The 22,662-nt window shown below is 35.9% G+C and overlaps 1 protein-coding gene across 2 annotated transcripts in view; it reads right to left on the minus strand.

Moving 5' to 3' along the window:
• LOC141457701 (pyrokinin-1 receptor-like) overlaps positions 1-22,662 on the minus strand; it is a 179,466-nt gene that overhangs the window by 81,142 nt on the left and 75,662 nt on the right. For both annotated transcript variants that reach the window (XM_074134903.1, XM_074134904.1), the window contains exon 2: positions 12,246-12,307. In XM_074134903.1, the coding sequence (XP_073991004.1) occupies positions 12,246-12,262 (17 nt within the window). In that variant the 5' untranslated portion in view covers positions 12,263-12,307. The remainder of the gene's footprint in view (positions 1-12,245; positions 12,308-22,662) is intronic.

A 22,662-nucleotide genomic window follows, 5' to 3' on the forward strand; every position in this document is an offset into this window, starting at 1 on the left:
CTGTTATCTTTTCAACTACAGCAACATTCCCCCTCCCGCACCATGTGGTGTACAAGAAAAAAGTTTGTCAGTCTGTACTCACCATCCTCCTGATTATTAATGGAGAGGATGCTTTTCAGAAAATTTTTAGGATAGAATGTATAGCAAACTTTATAGAAACAGACATCCATGCTACGTACAGATCGAGTTCTGTATTATGTAATAATACAATTTTTTCTTTTTTAGTAAAAATTTCTAATTTTAAAAAACGAATATATCAATAATACCGGACGTATTGTGGTCTTACTGAATGCCAAACGATTATTTTCAATCAAAAACGTTTTAAACAGATACCGCAGACAATTTCTTTCCCTCCTAACCCAAACTCGTATTTTATGAACGTTAAAAGAAGCCGCAGAGAGAGGATAGTGGAGTTTTTCGCTTCCGTTAGCCCAACATGTCCGGTAGAGAATGTTGTATTAGTACATTTAATTAAATAGTACAGCTACATCCCCTTTTTTATATATATATATATAAACACATTCGACTTACAAATAGTATTTGTATGTATAAATATAGTATATACATTTATGCCCTAAATAAAAATTAAATAAAAAAAATTATAAATACTAAAGAATACAAAAATTTTTATTATCTTTATTCAATTCACTTTTATAAAATGGAAGAAATGTCAGAATGATTGGATGGAAAACTGTGGGAGGTGGGTGGGACCAAAATAAAGGAAGTTGAACAAGGGAAGTTCCTTACAAATGTCAGAAAAACCTTTACAGAAATTAGCGGAAGTAGTGAGTGTACAGACGCACTTAAGGTGTAAACGCTACTAATTTTAGCGTAGAAATGTTTTGCTATAAGACAACGAGTTCCCATAAAACTCCTTCGTGGCTTCTCCACGGAAGAATTATGAAATAATCGTAATATTTACCATGAACTGAATTTGTGGCTAACTTCAGTATCCTGTGAACAGGCTATGTATCCGTCGGCCATTTTTTTTTTTTTCCAGGTTTGGACTAAGTTAAATAATGAAATCCTGCTACTCTAAGATCAGTGAGATTTTAATGCAACCCTTAAAAAAGATTTTTTTTTTTGGCATTGGCTTCCGCCATACAGCCAGCATCTTCTAGGTGCTTATCACTGGAATAACACTCACTCTCCATTCTTACCTACAAATACATTCGCTTCACACATTCATCTATCTACTACTGCGCTTCCCAACATGTGGTACGCGAGTTGCTGGCTGGTGGTACGCGAAAAATAATCAATAATGGCGGACATTTAAAATATTAAATCATAAAAATATCCTAAAAACGTTTTTCCCTATAATCCATAAAAACTATTTTAATTAAATATTATACAGTAAAGTTGTTAATATGTACAATAAATAAGGCTAGCCTGTCTCAAGATATACAAGAAAATATAATAGCACATTTAACAGGATTAAAATTGTCTTTCATGCAGTATTTTCCCCAAAAACCCGAAAACACAAATGATAATTGGATTTCAAACCCCCTTCTATAAAGAAAATTTAGGAAAAGCTACATCATTATCAATAAAAGATAAAGAAAATTTAATAGAATTATCATGTGACAGAGCTTGAATGATAACTATGTAAAGATCTGCTTAAAGAGACTGGATTGTAATGAGTAAGCTCTATCCAAGCAACATTAAATTTAATTGTTACTTACAGGTAGTTGAATGCTTAAAAGAAACAAATTTAGAAGATTTTGGGCACAAATATAATAATCCTAAAGAAGAACTTTGTAAATTAAAATCACCCTTATAGCTTAACCGAAATTAAAATCATCGTAATCCTTCTCTAATCATTTTCTTCCATTCATTCTAATTCAGCTATAACTTTTAAATACATTCATATTTCATTGCTAGCTCTACTATAGACTTAAGCACATAGATGTTGGTGGACAGAATATTATGTCTTCGTAGCGAAATGGTGCATCTAAATACCTGTATAAGTCATCGAAACATTCGTTTCCTTTCTACTACATTTGATATTTAATAATTTTGAAGAGAAAAAATATGTACGTAATTTTTAATTATTTAACAAAAGTTTTAAAACTATGATCTTATACGTTACAAAGTTTATAATAAAATAGCACACTCGGAATAACAAATTTCACGAAAAACAATCATTTTTACGAAGTGGTACAATTTAGCATGATGTACTACCAAGTGGTACGCGAGCCATAAAAAGGTTGGGAAACGCTGCTCTACTATACAGGGTGTCCCAAGCTATATGGATAACGACTTTTTCTCGGAAACTAAGATAGCTAGAAAAAAACTAAAAAATACGTGTTCCCTTAGTTTTTTGTTAGGAATCCAAATATACTTTGTAAATTTTTTTCGGTGCTTCCAGAAGCGAGATACAGGCACCAACTTCATTTTTTCAAATGGGAAGATGCGGTTTTTATTTCAGAAATAGATTTCTCTATTTTTTTAAAGAAAAATTTACTTGAACGGTTTTTTTCTGTGAGCGATATTTTACAAGTTATGAATGAAAACATGATTCTTATAAGAAATGTCAAAATGATAATATTATAACGGTTTTTTGATTGAATAAGAAGAAAAGTACTATTTTATTATAAATTTTACTCCTCATTAATATTACAGATCATGCTCGAAATGGCCTCCACCATTAGAGATGCATAGACATGCTATTTCCTGCCAATTGTCCCTTACTGCCAAAGAAATAGATTCGGCTTTAACCGAGTTACAGGCATCTATTATCCTCTGCTTTAGTTCATCTACAGATGCAATCCCAGCTTGATTTTGATACACCCAGATTTAGAAATGCTTTTAGGTAAGCAGTTATGAATAATCACCTTGTTTTTCAGGTATCCCCAAAGGAAATATAGTCCATAGGTGTCAAATCCAGTGAACGAGGTGGCCACTGAATCGCCCCCCGTGTCGATATAACATGCCCATCAAATTGCCTATCGAGATAGCTCTTTACATGCCTAGTGTTATATCGACCCGGGAAGAATTCAGTGGCCACCTCGTTCACCGGATTTGACACCTGTGGACTATTTCCTTTGGGGATACCTGAAAAACAAGGTGATTATTCATTACTTTTCTCTTTCTTTCCTTATTTCTGCTTACCTAAAAGCATTTCTAAATCTGGGTGTATCAAAATCAAGCCGGGATTGCATCTGTAGATGAACTAAAGCAGAGAATAATAGATGCCTGTAACTCGGTTAAAGCCGAATCTATTTCTTTGGCAGTAAGGGGCAATTGGCAGGAAAGAGCGTGTCTATGCATCTCTAATGGTGGAAGCCATTTCGAGTATGATCTGTAATATTAATGAGGAGTAAAATGTATAATAAAATTGTACTTTTCATCTTATTTAATCAAAAAACCGTTAAAATATTATCATGTTGACATTTCTTATAAGAATCATGTTTTCATTTATAACGTAAAATATCGCTCACAGAAAAAAACCGTTCGAGTAAATTTTTCTTTAAAAAAATAGAGAAATCTATTTCTGAAATAAAAACCGCACCTTCCCATTTGAAAAAATGAAGTTGGTGCCTGTATCTCGCTTCTGGAGGCACCGAAAAAAATTTACAAAGTAAATTTGGATTCCTAACAAAAAACTAAGGGAACACGTATTTTTTAGTTTTTTTCTAGCTATCTTAGTTTCCGAGAAAAAGTCGTTATCCATATAGCTTGGGACACCCTGTATACAACTATTTACATACAAACTTACAACTAATGGATGGATCAGTACTCTATATTCCTGCCATCCTTATAGCTTAACAGAAATTAAAATCACCGTAATCCTTCTCTAATCATTTTCTTCCATTCCTTCTGTAACTTTTAAATACACTCATATTTCATTGCTAGCTCTGCTACAGATTTAAGCACATAAATGTTGGGTGGAGAATATTATGTCTTCGTAGCGAAATGGTGCATCTAAATACCTGTATATGTCGTCAAACATTCGTTTCCTTTCTACTACATTTGAATTGCTACAAAAAGAATTTATTTGAAATTAGGAGTTAAAACTTGTTAAAAAAGTCTTACTATTGTGAAGCTGTGAACACGCTAGTAAAAGCAACGTCCAGGGATACCATAAAGGGTACAGCATTCAGGGACTAAAAAGGGAGAATTTAAAACATTCATTCCAGAAGTACTCCAGCATCTATCACCACGATTCAGCCATTACTTCCTACTTACACTCATAATTATGCTTATGCTTATTCAAAGATCTTAATCTCATCATAACTTCTTTTTTATGCAGGGATTTCTGACTTGAAAATGTAGGAAAGAAGCAATGATGATCCGTGGATTTGCTCTCTTGGACTCTGATAAGTTTATCGGATCCGTTCGACTGATTGATAGATAATCAATTATAACTATTGATTGATAATAATCGATCGTCCTTAAACCGGAAGTGCCCCTTTATTTTTCACTCTTTTTTACAGATTTTCTCGACAACAACTGTACTGATTTTATTTCTATAACAATTTGAGAAACCTCCTGGTACTTATGGTGGAACATTACTTTTATTTTATGCATAAAAATAATATTGAAAACTACGCGATTACAACATAAAAACGTATTTTGACCTCCTCTGAGTTCAATCGATAATAAAATCGACAGCAACCTCGCACGACCTTTCTCGTAACTATGTATCAATTTAATTTGTTTAACTTTCTACAACCGTAGTTAAGTTCTAAAGACTGAAGTTTTGCTACAGTTTCCTGGCTAGGAAGGAAGTCAATAGAAAGGTAATATGAAGACAGGAAAACAACTATTTAATTATTCCAAGATGTCATAATTATAGCTTTCACTTTCATTACCCCTCTTATCGTTCTGTCTCTCTCTCAAGTTCACTGCATATCTTTGGTCTCCGTTTCGCTCAGTCTGTGGCTCGCATTTACTCACACTTTCTCATTTTCTCTCTCACTTTCTCTCCTACAAAACCTTTCATCAACTTCACACGAAAATATCAACCCTTATCCGTACTACCTAGCTTTAAAGCAATATACCTCTGAATGCTGCTGGCTTGAATTTCAATTCATATTTTTTTAAACACTCTAATTTGATTTACCAAAATTGCGTGAAGAAAATTACTGATCAACAGAGTTTAGGAACTACTACAGGAAAAAAGGAACGGAAGTTCCTTTTAACTTGTTCCTTAAATAAGGAAATGACTGGAAAATTTTTGTATTTTTTTTTTTTAAGTTTAAATAAGAAATTCAACTTTTGAGTTTCATTAAGTTCGAAAAACAGGAAGTAGAACTCTTTCCATTCTCCCTTTACTTCCGCTAAAGTTAGTGGTATCACAGTTGGTAGAAGGGACAGTTTTTACAGATAGATTTCTAGTATTAATCGCCTACTTACGGCCATAGGACCGGATATGCGGGTCGATCGTATAACAAAACCTTTCAGCCAGAAGTATCACTATTTTGGAAATATATAAAAAATAGGTATACAGGGAGTTCATTGTAAGACGGCTCAAATGCATTTAATGCTTAAACGGTTGATCTGAGCAAAAAAAATGGTAGAGGAAAAATTTGTTGCCCGTCACCTCTAGTTTCAGAATATGTGACTTGATTTTAGATTTCTGCCCGCATACGCGGTTGACGCGCGACCTAAAGTGAGGGTTCGCAGTTTACTCCCATTTTCATATACACAGTTTTAAAGAGTATAAAAAAGTTATGGAAGAAACCGGAAACCGTAATTTGTTATCTTCAAAATTAAAGGCGCTAGGCCATTTCAAAATCTGGATATTTATTAATCATATTTCAATTTTTTTAACTTGTTATCAAAGAGAAAGAAGAGCACGCGATAGGTCATTTTTATGTAGAGATGACGGGCAACATATGTTTCCTCTACCATTTTTTGCTTAGATTAACCGTTTAAGCATGAAATGCTTTTGAGCCGTCTTAAAATGAACAACCTGTGAACACAAATTTAGGCTTACAATATTTTTTTTTTACCGTATTAGGGAGAGGCGTACTCTCTCAAGAGAACTCTAGGGTTATTTTTATATACCTATATATATATATATATATATATTGGAAGGGCAAGGGAAGAAAGGATAAGAGCCAATTAGGCACCCGAACCCTAGGGCTTCAGTTAGTTTTATTGAAGCACCAAAATATTTAGAATAAATATTTATTTATTTATTTATTTATTTATTTATTTCGTTTGACCTTACTTTCTTCCCTTTTATTTACTTCTGAATGAACTCTGACCCTCCCTGAGATCCGTTTTGGAAAGGTAATCCCTTTTTATTAAATATATTTTATTAAGCCCTTTATTATTTATTAAAATAAATTATTGATTGAAATATAAATGATTATCTAATGATGAATAAACAACATCAATTTCCCATTAAACTACGTTCAAATCGTTAAGGGAGCCCAAATAGAAAGGAACAGTTATAGTGTATTATATAGTTCATGTATTTGTAACTAACAGGTCACTTTTAGGCGTTAGCTATAGACCAACTACCAACTTCAAACCGGCCCAAAACCAATCCAAGAAGTGTTAATTGTTCGACAGTAAATTAACTAAAATTTAAAGTTTTATTGGCCAATAGTACAAAGCTGCCCATTTCATTGTTGCCTCACTAAATAGTTGATTACAAATGACTCTTGCAATAGTTGAGTACAAATAAATAATAAATAACTCTCATTAAATTTTTGTAATTAAGTGTTCAAGAAGTGTCTCTCTCTCTCTCTCTCTCTCCATGAAACTGTAATCGGATGCTTGAATTAGCGGAAGTTAATGCTTGGTTACCCGGAAATGTTGACTGAGCATACACGTGCGTTAAGTTTTCCAGTTAAGTGACTACCACCTGTTTCTGCATGTGAAGATGCATGAAGGTGGTCAGCGCCACCTCGATGATATTATGATGATGAAGTCCAAACAACCGTGTTGCAGTGGTTGTCCAATCAGGCGGTAAACTTCTATGAGAATGGGGTTCAAAAAGCTGGGTTCTCCGTTACGATAAGTGCCTTAATATTAGGGGCAATCATGCGGAAAAGTAGATTAAGGTACCAGGCTTTCATGTAAAAATAAAACTATTAAGAAAAGTGTACTTGTTTTTCTTTCATTTCAAAACGGAACTTAGTTAAAAAACACGCCTCCATCTGGTTTAAACGCATTCACGATTTTCTACTTTGAGAAACATCTTCCCTTATAAATTATGTGAGTGCGAATACACAAACCAGTTAAGCGCGTTTGAAGTGTATATAACATACACGTCAAACCAAATCTCTATTACGGTGCGTTCGACGTGTATACTCGTTATGTAAAATACATAAAATTACCATTAACTATAAAAATTCGAAATTTTAATAAAATACAATAAGCAATATTATTTGGTGGGGATGTTTCCTTTATCTTACCAATAGAACTGCCTAGTATTTTGATACGGAGGGGGTGGAGGGAGTCAACCAAATGATAAGTGGTTGGTAAATGTTTGGTCTCCGCATTAGAGATTGGGGGAATTACGCACACAAATAGAAGCTCTCACCCTTGGGCAATGCCGTTTCTTTCCTTAGATAGAGATTCAGGACCTCAGAACGAGCATGATTTCATTTTGCGCAGAATTCAAAGCTCTTTTCTTCTTTGTAAAAAAGCTCTTGCGTCTCTAGTTAACCAGGAGCAATGCGTACGTGAAGCGGTGCAAGATTTTTGAATGAGCACAGAATGCTCTGGTAATCTCAAGCTCCAGAGAGATTGCAGAAAAAGTGCTTGCCGTGACTATTATGACGTAGTAAACTTTTGGTTGTTTTGTACCCCTGCGTTCGACGTGTATACACGTCATTGTCTGATTTTATTTCCGCACACTGTGTTTTTTTTAACTAAATTCCACCGCTTAACTGGTTAAGGCAACTCGTTAGAGTGTTCCGGCAGATCTGATTTATTGCAAAAAGTGTATTGCTAAGTCCCCCCTCATGTTGATATCAAGTAAAAAATTTCAAATTTCAACTTTATGAATCCTTTTCCGGTTTTTCACATGCACGCACAATTGGACGAACCAATTAGCGGAAATCACTTTGACCAATTTTTCTTTTTACGCTTTCAGCGATTCTCAAAAACCGGAAATTTCAAGGTGGAAATTCAAAATGAAAATAAAAACAAATCTTCATGAAATTAGAAAACTTTCTCTTACTAGTATTGAGTATAGTAAGAGAAAAGAGAAAATCACAAATGTATGCGACAATAAAGGAAAATGTCTAGAACAAAGAGTTTTCAGCAACGTCACAGTTAAATTTCCCGTACCAAGTTACAGCATTCAGCTACACTGCTTTAATTTCAATGCCATTTCAGCACCCGGAATTTATACTATTCAATTTACAAGAAAACATTTGAGAATAAAATTTGGTCCAGAGGAATTCTAAATTCGTATTGAATACTGGGCTCGGTACAGCATCACCAACAGATTCAATGTTATTTTCACATTTAGACAAAATAGAAATACATATTTACAATACATACGCAGATGTGGAAATATTGAACATTTGCAGACATGCTCTCTTATGTATCCACAATTTATCATGCAAACAATAAATATAGTGTATATATGTGTAATTAAATAGGTTCAAATGGAAAAGCTTCGAGAGAGAGATAGAGAGAGAGACAGAGAACGTTCCTTCACAAATGTTTCACAAAACATCCTGGAAAATCCTATTCCCCTTGTTCTGGGGGTTTTCCCTTTAAAAGGTACAGCCTGCTTAATAATAATTCTCTGTTATGCAGCCAACTGTTAATTGGTCACCATGTTATTTAAAGAGGGTTTCATTTCCGCTGTCTTAAATGAAAATTTTCAAAAAGTAATAAGCCAAATTATTTCCCACTTTTTATTTTACCAATTAGCCTACTTCCTGTTCTAAGAATAGCCTTGGAAAAACTGTACGTCTTCGGTAAACACGATAAACTCTTAACGTGGGCCGTGTGGTTTTTTTTAAAAAAAAATTTTAGGCCTATTAATAACTAGCCACTGCAGGCTCAAGAAGCACATGCATTGCATGGGCTTGGCGGATGATAGCCTTTTTAGGTTCTGTGTCAGGAGGAGGAGGAGGAAACGGCACTCTGCACGTGTTGTGTCAGTGCGAGGGGCTTGTCTTGGCTAAGGATGTTACTTCTCGGAGAGGTAAAAAAAACCAAGGCCTGTGAGAGCTTTACCCAAGAGCCGCTCTCCAGCATTAAGAGTCTGATCAAAAGTACGGGTCTGGAGGGCGAGCCCTCTAGAGTGGGGGGAGCCACAATAGATCCAAAAGGGTCGCAGCAATGGTGTAGGCCTTGGGCCGACCTACTAGAATCTTATCTTCTTAACATGAGGACTTTTCTCCCTCTAAAAGTGTCTTTAATTTTACAAAATTTTCCAAATAAAAGTTACATATAATCTATTTGTATCTAATTTGATACATTTCGTTTAGTGGGTTCGATTCTCCCAGTCTAGGGCTTGCATTTTATTTAATAGTTAATAAAAGAAATTTACAGTAAAGTAAGTTTGCTAGTCGCCTCCGTCCACGACACCTAATTGGTAGTTGGACGTAAATAGGCAATCACTTTACTTTAATAATGAGGGAAGCGATTAACTCCCTAGTTAGTGCACTACACATCCTTGCGAAGCTTTCCTAATTACTGGCCCTTAGATTTTACGTATCTTTCGTAGGAGCTAACTACAATCCGGAAATAGTCGTCTGAAAAATGTTCAGGGCACCAATTAGTTGTTGACGCGTCTTAAATTAAGAAGAAGAAGAAGAAAAAAGAAGTAATGGGAGATATTTTTTTGAGAAAACAGTCAAAAAAAAGACAGAGAAAAATCTTTTCACGAACATGACACTTTCCGGTTGTCTGATATGACGAAAAGTTTTTTTTTTTTGACACTTCTCAATGTGGTGCCTTAAATTAAAATATCAAAACAGTGAGAACTGGAGACAGAGGAAGTCACGTCATTGTTCACTTTAATATATTTTTTTTCTTAAATTCTTTACTGAAAAACCAATTGATCAGATGAAAAGAGAAAAAAAAGGAATTTTCCCATCTAAATGTGACAGTTTTCTAAGTAGAAATTATATTTGATTGATCACTTTCCTTCAAATAATACAAAACTCAGCGGATAGTACAGACAAACATGTTTCCAATGTCCAATAGACACGTGCAAGTGAGGATAAAAAAAAGAAAAGAAAAGCGATGTATAACACGGCCATCTTGGAAAACTTGGCTAGATGATTATACTTTTTCCGAAAGAAAACTTCCAACAATTTATACAATAAACTTTGGAAAACTGAAAGAAAAACTTTATAACAAAAACTTTTTCTTAAAATAATATTTTGAGTAGTTTATAGATGCTGTTTATTTTGTATAAACTATATAGTAAGATCTGTATGTGTGGGTGTGTGTATTCCAGATACCATTTTCATTGGGCTTTAATGTAATAATGGTGATGTAGTCAGCAAGAAGTTGTAGTCAGTTTAGTTTGTCTGTGTCTGTTGAATGCTGGACACAGTTTGTCCACGGACTTCCAGGCTGATAACTTTGGAATAAATTGTCGGTTACAGCCGGAGGTGGGATTGGGAAGATAAATGAGTAGGGAATATATCCAGAATTAGGAGGAGGAGCGAAGAACTTGGGTTGAGTATCCTGGTTGGATACCCAGGTAAGAGAGTGTCCCATCCAGTGGTGGATTTATCTTCAACTGGACTACCGCTATCCAGGCATCGAAATCTCCCTTAAATGATCTATCCACAGATTCCATCTAGTACCAGCACTTGCTAGTGCTCCCTGAGTTGGTGGACACCCTTTGAGGTTTTCTTTGCATGAGGAGTGAAATTTTTTTTACGGCATCGAATTATTCCCGATGGTTACTGGAAATCGACAAATCATTGGTTCATAATACATTTACTTATGTTAGTAAGAGAAGATAATAGAGAGTTGGTCGCTTAGAGCCATCATCATACGATGAAATTCCGATCCTCAAGGATGACATGGACAATGGACTTTTTTTTGTTTTCTTTTTTGGCATTGGCTTCCGCCGTACAGGCAGCATCGTCTAGGTGCTTATCACTAGAATATCACTCACTCTCCATTCTTACTTATAGATACATTCACTTCACACATTCATCCCTCTACTATATACAACTATAGTACATACAAACTTACAACTAATGGATGGATCAGTACTCTATATTCCTGCCATCCTTATAGCTTAACCGAAATTAAAATCACCGTAATCCTCCTCTAATCATTTTCTTCCATTCATTCTATAACTTTTAAATACATTCATATTTCATTGCTAGCTCTGCTACAGATTTAAGCACATATACGTTATTGGAGAATATTATGTCTTCGTAGCGAAATGGTGCATCTAAATACCTGTATATGTCGTCAAACATTCGTTTCCTTTCTACTACATAACACTTGGACTTGTTCCACTCTTTCAACAGGATAGACTGCTTAATAAATTGGGAACATTTGGACTTGAATTTATTTGTATCTTAGCTTTATTTCACTTAGCTAGGGCACAGATGTGACACCATCTTAGACTCGTACAATCAAAAAAGAAGCACAGTGTATAATATTAATGAAGAATTGAAGGATATTAATAATGACGTTAATATCAAACGATGACGTAGTTGATGGAGAACAATAGTTTCAGAACTCTAAAAATCAATTGAAAATATTGAATGAAACCAACGCAATTTAAAAAAAATAAATAAATAAAAATAATCCTTCTTTTATTAAATAAATACTTACAGGAAACAATTTAAGTACTTCTGAAACCTCTTTTAAAGTAAGTTTACAAAAAAGGTTTTCTGGTCCTGATACCAAGTTAAGTCTTAAGTCTTTTCCGTCATTGGAAAGATGAAAAATGATAAAGACAAAAAATAGAGTGGCAGTAGAAGAATGCCTTAAAAATAAAGACTTTAAGCTGGTTATTTGCACAATAGTTAACTTCCCCGCTGGGACAATGAAGGAGAATAGAAGAATTTTCAAAAGGGCAAAATAAAAAAATACCCACAGACAAAAAAGGGAATTGTAAAGGGAGAGTTACAAAATGTTTTTGAGAGGCTTTTCCGCTTGGCTGTAACCTCCCACTATACTTTTTAACTCCTTAACAAATCATCCTATTATTTCATTCCACCCCCCACAAATATTGTGTAACAACAAAAAATTGAATACATTTTTGTATCTACAAATAAATACATTGTTTCAATTAAGTAAAATAAATAAATAAATAAATGAAAATGAAATTAATTCAAACTTACACGTTAATAGATTCCATTTGAAGTAAAACCACTTGTCGATTCAATCCAAAGTCCCCATTCTCCTGTAAACAGATTTAAATTAGATCAAATTTGTTTTAACAAAAGCAATATTAAAATCCAATTTTTTTTTTTAATTTATTTTGTTATTTACAATCTGTATAATACACTATACAATAAGTAAATAGGGAGATAGAAGTATAGAGGCGTGAAAGGCAGGAGGAAAGAAACTGCCCAGCGGTAGCACTTTCTACAGGATATGATTTTAGGCCTTCAGACTGCGAGGAAGTCGCGGGGCCACTGGCGATTCAGTCGTCAGGAATGTCAGAGGAGGCGAGAGACAGTACAAGAGGATTAGAGCTAGTCGAGAGAGCAGTATGGAACTTTTGGTATTTAGTCTTGGCTAATTGGTGTACAAAGGGGATGTTGAGGTCGTTGTGAAGGGTGAGGTTAGTCACCGTAGAAAGGAGCGTCAGCTATCTGAGTCGGAGTAGTTTTGATTGAAATGTCCTGTACAGTCCGTATGTTTGAAGGTTTGGCTGAACCCCACAGCTCTAGTCCTGTAAGTCCACATTGGTTTGAGGATAGTACAGTGCATTAATCGTTTGAGTTCAATGGGTAATTTGGAGCGTCGTCCAAAAAGTCTGTAAAGTACTTTCGCACGTTTCGTCATTGCTTGTCTTTTAAGTCTAGTGTGTGGGTTCCACGTGAGTAGCTAGTCTATGTAGAGCCCAAGGTAGCGCACCAGATCTGTATAAGGAAGAGGATTGCTGTTGAAGAGGACAGTTGGACAGTAGCCCCGCCGGAGAGTAAACGTGGCATGCTGGCATTTCTGTGGGTTCCATTTTAATCCGCCACTTCTTTGCCCAGGATTCTATTTTATGTAAGTGTGTATGTAATTTGTATGAAGCTGATGAAGGATGTGTACTTGTGGCTAGTATGGCTGTGTCATATGTACAGAGTAGTGTATGGGGTTGTACAGAGGTATGTCAGATGTGTATACTGTGTAGAGAACGGGGCCAAGTATACTCCCCTACGGCACTCCCGCCCCCGCTGTCGAGAAAGAAGAGATTGCTGAGCCAGTACTAATTTGAAAGAACCTGTCTGAAAGATAGGAGCGCCAAATGAGGTAGTATGTTGAGGGAAGATGCTTTTTTAGTTTGAACAGTAACCCAGGATGCCAAACAAGGTGGAAAGCCTGGCTTACGTCTAAAAATCCAAATATTAACATTAAAGACAAGTATATACGAGTATATAGCATGAATACACTTATTAGCAATTAAGTATTTTCTTTGACGAATGATACTGGTGCTCTTTTTGTGTTATTATTTAGATAAATGAACTTAATTTTTTTTTTTTGCTGAACTATACATCGTAAATTCTCATTTACTTCACTTTGCCAGCTGTTCAGTGTTCCCTAGAACTTGGTGGTACATACTAGAGAGAAAAGAAAAACCTACCATTGTAACCAGAGTAGTCTCTATTTGTAGGCCCAGAAAGAAATATGATGCTAAGTTAGATGAAGAGTGCCGTGTATATTTAGAATAGAAGAGAGATAAGAGGATGAAGTAAGAAAGAGGGAGATATGGAGAGCGCTAACTTCGTAAAAAGAATATAAAGTGACTTGATCAATGGAAGATATTCATGAAATTGGACCAAAAGTGGTTTTCTATTATTCTTGTTTAAAAGGAATAACAAAGCTACGAGGGTCGTTTATTCTGACTTGGGTATTCTCCGTCTCCCCTCCTAAAACTAAAACTTTGTGCCAGCTTAAATACAATAGGAATATTCTGCCTATTTCGCTAAGAAAACAGCTGATTACCACACTTATATTTCCGCATTTAGATTACTGTTCGCTAGTGTACAATGATTTAACAGCTGAATTGAACATAAAATTACAAAGGTCAATAAATTCCTGTGTTCGTTTTATTCTAAATGTAAGAAGAGATGAGCATATTACTCCTCATTTTATTTTTCTTAATTGGTTGAATGTCAAGTATAGAAGGAAGTATTTATTGGGAAGGTTTCTGTTTATGCTTCTAAAAAATAAACGTCCTGAATATTTATTTAATCTGTTTATTAGGAAGGCCCAATTAGATTTAAAAAATACCAGAACTGCTAATTTCAAATTTTATATTTCTCCATATCGAACAGTTACCTATAAAAATTCATTTCTTGTGCAATCTTCACTTTTCTGGAATTCTTTACCTCTTACATTAATTCATAAAAGTACAATAGCTTCATTTAAAAATGCATTGTATGATTTCTTAATGCGGTCCTTCACAGAAGACGCTTCTCATTAGAGAATTTATTATTTAGTTTTATATCTATTAATAAAGTGCATTTCAATGTAATTTTTGTTATAATAATTTTACTTTTATATTGCTTTTACTTACAGAGAACTTATTGTAATTAATTTTGTAATTCAAATTTTGTTTGTTGTCCTTAAGGGATATTGTCCCAGGACAAAATAAAAGTTTCTTTCTTTCTTTCTTTCTTTCTTTCTTTCTTAATGAGAAAAAAGTGGTTTACAAAATTAATTAATTCCTATTAATTAATTTTAATCACTGCTAACATGATCATTAATTAATTTAAATAAAAATAAAAAAGAAAAAACAAAGACGGAAGCTGTTCCGCCGACAATTTGGTGACAAGCAGTTGATATAAGTATATTATCATCATGAAAGCAATGGAAATTTACTCAGGCTTCTTATTACCAACATCTTAATTAAGTAGAGGAACAACAACAGGTGAGTTGGAAAACACAATGTGTAACAAATTTAACTTAGAACTATTTATGGTATGTGTGAGAGTATGTATGTAAATTTACAAATCAATTAACAAAGTTTATTGAAAAGCGACAGCGCGTAGGTAGATGGTTCCCTTTTGTTCCTGAAGGATATGTTTAAGACAACAGCATTTCATTCTTACCACTAAAGATTATTAAAAGGAGTAAAATCTTTCCTATAAATAACTCCTACAGGGATTTTCCTGACATTACAACAAATATAAATAAATGATAGTATAACTTCTGAAAAGTATAGCGTACGAATCAATTTATATCACAGTCACAATATATAAATAGTAAACCATAAGAAAGAAGTTAACAATTTTAAGTTGAACTTAAAAATAAGAAATCTTTAAAATTTTTTGAAAACAATGAATTTTCAGAAAACATTATAATTTATAAGTAAAATAAAATCATGTGAGCTCCACTAACTACTGTTCTCCTGGTCTAAACTCAAAAAATTTTTTTTAGAACGAACTCCTAACTTTTGAGAAATACTGTTTTAGAAGAGAATGTACCATTTTTTTTTTTTTTTTATTCATTTTGGTCCTTTCCAATCGAGGTGTAATAGCTGTTGGGACCCCCACTGTAACATTTCTTGCTGCCCAACTAAGCGTAAACGATCTCTATTGGCTAGAACGGGCTTTTACATTCTACAGGTTAAACAACAATGACAATATACGGATTCACATGCTCTAGTGTGGAAACTTTATCTACTTTGGCTGTGATGAGTATTCTTTTATTTTGGACCTCAAAAATCATTTTAAAGTTATAAAAGTATATCTACCCAAAAAGATTGATTTGGATGAAACAATCCAAATGTAGATAGTGCACAAAACATTCATATCTAGTGGTATGGCTAACTTTCTGAACTAAAAATCATGTCATTCTTCTTATTTCTTCATCAACCATTAGCCTTTCCAGCAATGTTGGATGCCTGTAATCTGGAAAGATTTAGCAGTGATTCGAATTTCAGCATGCACATTTACTCAAAGATTCTGACTGCCTAATAGTTGGGGGGGAAAAAAACACAGGTCGATTTGGACCAAAACTCTTCAGAGATCATCAACCACCCCGATGTACGTGGTGGCCCCAATAATTCACTACTTGATTGAAATCGACTTAACTAGAAATACCACTCAATGAACAGATTTTCCAAGATTTCCAGAGATTTTTCCCAAAAAGTCCCCTTTGGACTTTGTTTAAACTTGGTTTTATTATTCGTAACATTTTTCCTGGAAGATTTTAATTAAAGGGACTTTTTTGGAAAAAGGAATATCATTTTTATGTATTGCGTGATACTATTTCCTGTTTATTGGTAAGCAGGATCAAATGTGTAGCTGAAATTACCTCAATCGGAAGTAAAATCAATAGATTGTTCACTGTTTTTTTTCACGAAAAATGGTTCCTAGAGTTTTTTGTAAACTTTTTATCACATTTTTGGAGGGAAAAAAATCGTTTTAAGACAGTTCCTGCGGAGGGGTTAGGTTGGCACCCTTGTAAGATTACATTTCAGTGTAATGTACGGTTACAAAGTGTTTTATGTTGGTAAGAATGAAATATGAAGCAAATATTCTCCAGTTTGGAGAATATTAATGAGTTAGAATTTTTATTGGTTAGAATAGTTGTAAGAGACAGTCGTGTGAGTGTGTCACAGCACACATTTTTGCCGTTGTGTTAGTGTGCTATAATCCAAAATAAAACCCAGCTATCGGGACTAAGCTGCTTTTAAAATCGCAATCAATAGACACTATATACTCGGTCTAGTATTGTTTGCAGTAAATGCTCTATTTACGCAGGGAGTGTTTTGTTTGCAGTCGGCGATCACATTTACATTCTAAACATTTGAACCCGGTTTACTTGATCCCAAGTGGGGATGAAACTGTTCAACCATCCTTGAGTCTCTCTTAAAGGAAAATCTTGTCTAAGGACATTCTCTAACTGGAAATCTTATACAAGAGAGTATAAGTGACTTCCTAGACTTGAAAAGTTACGTTGAGGGGGACTTATATTAAAGGTTTGGGTTGCCTTTTAACATTAAGTGGCTAGTCAAACTTAGGATCTTGGCACTATTATTATTGTAAGAAAGTACTAGTTTCTTTCTGCCTAGGAAGGCAGTATTGTGATCATATCGAATTCCCCCATACAGTGTTTTCCACCGGAAATAACCGTTTAATGAAGCCCCATATTGAGCCACACCGGAAAGGCTGCTCTAGTAAAAACGTCCTTCTACTGCACAGTGAGCCATTTCCGTGGAGATCATGCTGGGAGTAAGTCAAGGTCCAGTAGTAAGGCTTAAAAGCATGCTCTTGACAGCTTCAATGGGAGTAATTTCCTTTCTTCCTTAAGGACAGCCCCAACGCATATTCAATGGTTCCAAATTTCCACAAAGAACATGTTTCCCGTCCATGACGGGATAATTGGCTAGTTATACGAGGGTCGTTTGAAAAGTCCGTGCAAAGTCAGAGAGATAGCACTACTGGCGCGTATCGAGGTTATGTTTAGTTAGTAGCATCTCTTGGAAGAACACACACCAAGTTTCAGCCAGATCGGTCTATTTCTTTGTTTTTGGCATTCGTTTAAAATCGAGGAAGTCGAGTGATTTTCAAAAAATGGACGAAAAAGAAATTCGTGTGTTGATTAAACACTACTTTATGAAAGGCAAAACGCCTGAGGAGACTAAAGAGAAGCTTGATAAACATTATGGTGACTCTGCACCTTCGATTAGAACAGTTTATAAGTGGTTTCAAAATTTTCGGAGTGGCCATATGGGCACAAGTGACGCTGAACGTTCTGGACGCCCCTGTTGAGGTTACTACTCCAGAAATCATTGATAAAATCCATGATATGGTGATGGATGACAGAAGAGTGAAGGTGCGTGAGATTGCTATTGCTGTGGGCATCTCGAATGAACGGGTACATAATATTTTGCATCAACTTTTGATATGACAAAGCTATCCACAAGATGGGTGCCGCGATTGCTCACGCTTGACCAAAAACGAAATCGTGTAAGGACGGTTTGCAGCTGTTCCAGAAGAATCCGCAGGACTTTAAGCGTCGTTTCGTCACTGTAGATGAAACATGGATACATCACTACACTCCTGAGACCAAAGAACAATCTAAACAATGGGTTACCAAGGGGAATTCTGCTCCAAAAAAGGCGAAGACCGTTCCTTCGGCCGGAAAGATTATGGCGACTGTCTTTGGGGATTCGCAAGGAATAATCCTCATCGACTATCTGGAAAAGGGTAAAACTATTACAGGTGCATATTATTCATAGTTATTGGACCGTTTGAAAACCGAGCTGCAAGAAAAACGCCCACGATTGGCCCACAAAAAAATCCTTTTCCATCACGACAACGCACCAGCTCATACCTGGTTGTGGTCGCAAAATTAATGGAAATAGGGTTCCAACTCGTTGCACATCCCCCCCTATTCTCCAGACTTGGCTCCCTCGGACTACTATTTGTTCCCCAATATGAAGAAATGGCTGGCGGGAAAAAGATTTTATTCAAACGAGGAGGTGATTGCAGAAACGAATGGCTATTTTTCAGACTTGGACAAATCCTATTATTCGGAAGGGATCAACAAACTAGAGCAGCGTTGGACGAAGTGTATAAGCCTAAAAGGAGACTATGTTGAAAAATAAAAAAGGTTTACCCCAAAAAATTAAGTAGTTTTTATTTTTGCACGGACTTTTCAAACGGCCCTCGTACGTTTGGTCGCACCGGAAAAAAAAAGAAAATCTAACGTTTACTCTAACTTTACTCTAAGCTTGTAAAAAGGCTAAAATTGGAGTAGGCTGAAAAAAAACTCCATATTTTTTCATTTACGTCATCTAGAAAGGATATCAACTGGATGAATATATTATAATGACGTATCATACATAGTGAGCCATGAAAACTGAAAGTAATCTAGCCTTTAGGTGGCTTTTATTAAACATCCCGCGCCATTTTCTTTAGCTTTTCTTTGACGGAAGTTTATCACATGCTTTCTTTCCCTTTATGGCTACTTTTATGTACGTTCGTCGCCTTCGTCCACGACACCTAATTCAGTAGTTGGACGTAAAGCTCGCCTGTGGAAAATTGACAATATTTTACTTACTTAGAAAAAACGGAAGTTGTAAATTTAGAAGTTTATTATCTCTATATTCTCGAGCCATTTTCTGGAAAAGCTCAAAATAAACTGGAAAATTTATTGATGAGGTGGTAATGCTGGGGGCCACCCGTTTTTCTCCAAATTTGGAAATTCAATTCTAATTCAGATGGCATTGACAGTGCAAAACGTTTCCTTTTGAAGAAATTTCATCGCCTCACACTCCTCGAAGTGCCCTAACTGAAAGTGGAAGAGGAAGAAGCGCAAAAACAGATGATTGAAATTGGTCTTTCACGAAATACGTACATCAAAGCCAAAAATTGATATCTTTTATTACCTCAAAGTTTTATTGAATTATTAACTATTCTTCATTAAATCAGGGATATTGCTCTTGCAAAACGATAAAAAATGGGAGTTTTTGCAATCACGTTAGCTCTACCCTTATTTTTTTTATTGTTTACGAGAGAGTATAAAACTTTGCAAATTAGTTTTTCTAAGGGAAGTGAAGGGTTTCTATTCTCAGGAAGGAAGTTGTGGCTATTAAATTAGGGTTAGGGCCAGCGCTTGCGCAATTAAAGTTCTTTTTTTTTTAGGAACCAAGCGCGATTGAATATCATAGCTTTGTTTTTGGGACTTTTTTTTTTGGATGATTAGCTAGCGTATATTTCTGGAATGTATTGTATCCCTCACTAAGTCCAGTGCGATCCTAAAGAACCTGCTAGGGCTGGGGGTCGTTTTTGATCATGGACCCTCCTATATAATTTTTCGAAATCTCCATCGACCCCCTTAAAAGTAATTTTCAGTTAATTAAAATAAAACTATCTATTAGAAATTAGGTACAGTGTTTGCATATTTTATGATTTTAAACATTTAATAAAGTAATTTTACATTGTGTAACAATAGTTTCACGAAAAATATCTTAATGTTGAAATTTAAATACCTTAATACGATAAGTAATTATAAATAAGGCTCCCAATCGACCCCCTGGCTCAGATCGACCCCCTACTTTTGTTAAATAGACCCCTTTGGCAACCTCTGTGCTAGAGGATGAAACAATAATCTGGATTCTCCAGGGAAGTATTAAGGAGCTGCCAGTTAGAGATACCCACACTCTTCAGCCAACTCACACGCTTATCCCTTTTTTTGCCTCCTAAAATATTCTCCCTCAGGAAGATTCTCTGTAGAGTAAGTTCCCCACTATCAGCCGTTATCAATCCAGGTCCTACCTGGAGACCCTAGGCAGAAATAAATCACAGCTATGGTGCCGAACATCTATTTCTTTCCAAGAGTGTCTTGGTGCCTCCAGTATAGGGGCTCTGTTCTTCACACAGTCATCCATCCCTGCTATGCCAACCGCGCGCATCAATGCATAGTTACATATATCAATAATATCTGCAAGCCCTTTGGGCACTCAGTGATAGTGTTTAAGGTTAGGATTTTAGGGTTACCCGCAGGCACTGCCAAGATTCCTGAGTGATAGTGTTTGAGGTTAGGATTCCCAGGCTTTGGGGTTACCCGCAGGCACTGCCAATATTCCTGTGTGATAGTGTTTGAGGTTAGGATTCCCAGGCTTTGGGGTTACCCGCAGGCACTGCCAATATTCCTGTGTGATAGTGTTTGAGGTTAGGATTCCCAGGCTTTGGGGTTACCCGCAGGCACTGCCAAGATTCCTGTGTGATAGTGTTTGAGGTTAGGATTCCCAGGCTTTGGGGTTACCCGCAGGCACTGCCAAGATTCCTGTGTGATAGTGTTTGAGGTTAGGATTCCCAGGCTTTGGGGTTACCCGCAGGCACTGCCAAGATTCCTGTGTGATAATGTTTGAGGTTAGGATTCCCAGGCTTTGGGGTTACCCGCAGGCACTGCCAAGATTCCTGTGTGATAGTGTTTGAGGTTATGATTCCCAGGCTTTGGGGTTACCCGCAGGCACTGCCAAGATTCCTGTGTGATAGTGTTTGAGGTTAGGATTCCCAGGCTTTGGGGTTACCCGCAGGCACTGCCAAGTTTCCTGTGTGATAGTGTTTGAGGTTAGGATTTCCAGGCTTTGGGGTTACCCGCAGGCACTGCCAAGATTCCTGAAGGAAAAAAAATCAATTACTCCACTTCCAACTGCAGATTAATTTTTACAGATACACACCTGCGACCCTTGGGAGTTTTTAAGGTGGAAAGTTAAGTAACAGTGCCATGACTCAGGTCACCAGTCTGTTGATCAAGTCAACAACAGCACACATTCTGGTGTCGCTTTCTTCACAGGATACGGTTGATAACGTTCTGTGGATGTCCGGAAATACTAATACAGTGAATGATTTTTTTTTTTAATAGAAAATTAGGAAGTGTTTCCGCTGGGTAGCTATTCCTCTCAGTTATGAGTGTAGTAATGTCATTATTATTGTCATTGTTACAATTCAGTTAGAGGTAGTGTAACTTTTAGGATGAATAGCAAAACAAATACAAAAATTAAAACTGTGATTATTAATTAAAACTTGTACTCGTACACTAATTGTTGTCATGTTGATCAACAATATTAATTTTTCTATAAAAATACAATTAAGGCAGTTCTAGGAGGGAGTATGGATAGATAACTTCCACGTCAGTATTATTGAACAGTTCTGGGTTATGTGAACATATTTATTAAGCGGGGCTTAATATTTTCATAAAATTACTTAACAGGAAAACTGTTTTTCACGAAACCGACGGGACTTATCGCGCATGCGTAGATCTAAAACATTTATTTGAAACATTAGCGGGAAAATTCTATTAGCGGCACTTTTGGCGGGTGGGAGGAAATGGAGGTGGTTAGGTTTTCCACTAAAGTGCCGTTGCTGTTCATTGCCACCTATATTGTAATCGGCTATTTGCCCATCAACCAAATTAAGTGCCAGAAGCACATACTTCCTCATCACATTTTTTTTCGGGCAAATAAAAAGTAGTCATACGCTGGATTCGAACTCCCTCTAATAAAGTCAACACTTCATAAACACTGCACCAAAAAACCCACCCATATTTGTTACCTGAATCAGTAAGGATAAAGTTTGAGACTGAATTGCCAAATTTAATGAAAATCGGCTTCCACCGAACAGAATTATCTGGATTTTCAGATTTTCTGGACAAATGCTTTTCAACGATTGTATTGTATCTTTGAATAGTGATTACAAGTTAAAACATTACTCTGCGCCTGCTCCGCTGGGAGCCTGGACTTACTGTAACAGTAACTTCAAGAAACTCCAGGATAACACAGGACTGACTCTCCTGGGCGCACTAAAATTGACTCACTCCACGGAGACAGCATCCACTTATCCCCCCCGTACACTCCTATATCCGGAATCGTCTGCTCAAACTCCTTTCTATCCTAAACCCACTCTGCCGCCACATAGCCTCCTACAGATTCTTCTATCCCCCTAAAGGCGCAAAAGACTAAAACACAGCCTTCTCAAACTTTTTACACTATTAGCTGCAGGTTTCTCCTTCCTTTTTTCCAGCATTCTGTATCCATCACATCTTAAGTTTTTCCCATACTATTGTTATGAAGGTTATAATGTA

Source organism: Rhodnius prolixus, unplaced genomic scaffold, assembly GCF_049639745.1.
Source record: "Rhodnius prolixus isolate KJV_2025 unplaced genomic scaffold, Rpr scaffold_5, whole genome shotgun sequence".
NCBI lineage: Eukaryota > Metazoa > Arthropoda > Insecta > Hemiptera > Reduviidae > Rhodnius > Rhodnius prolixus.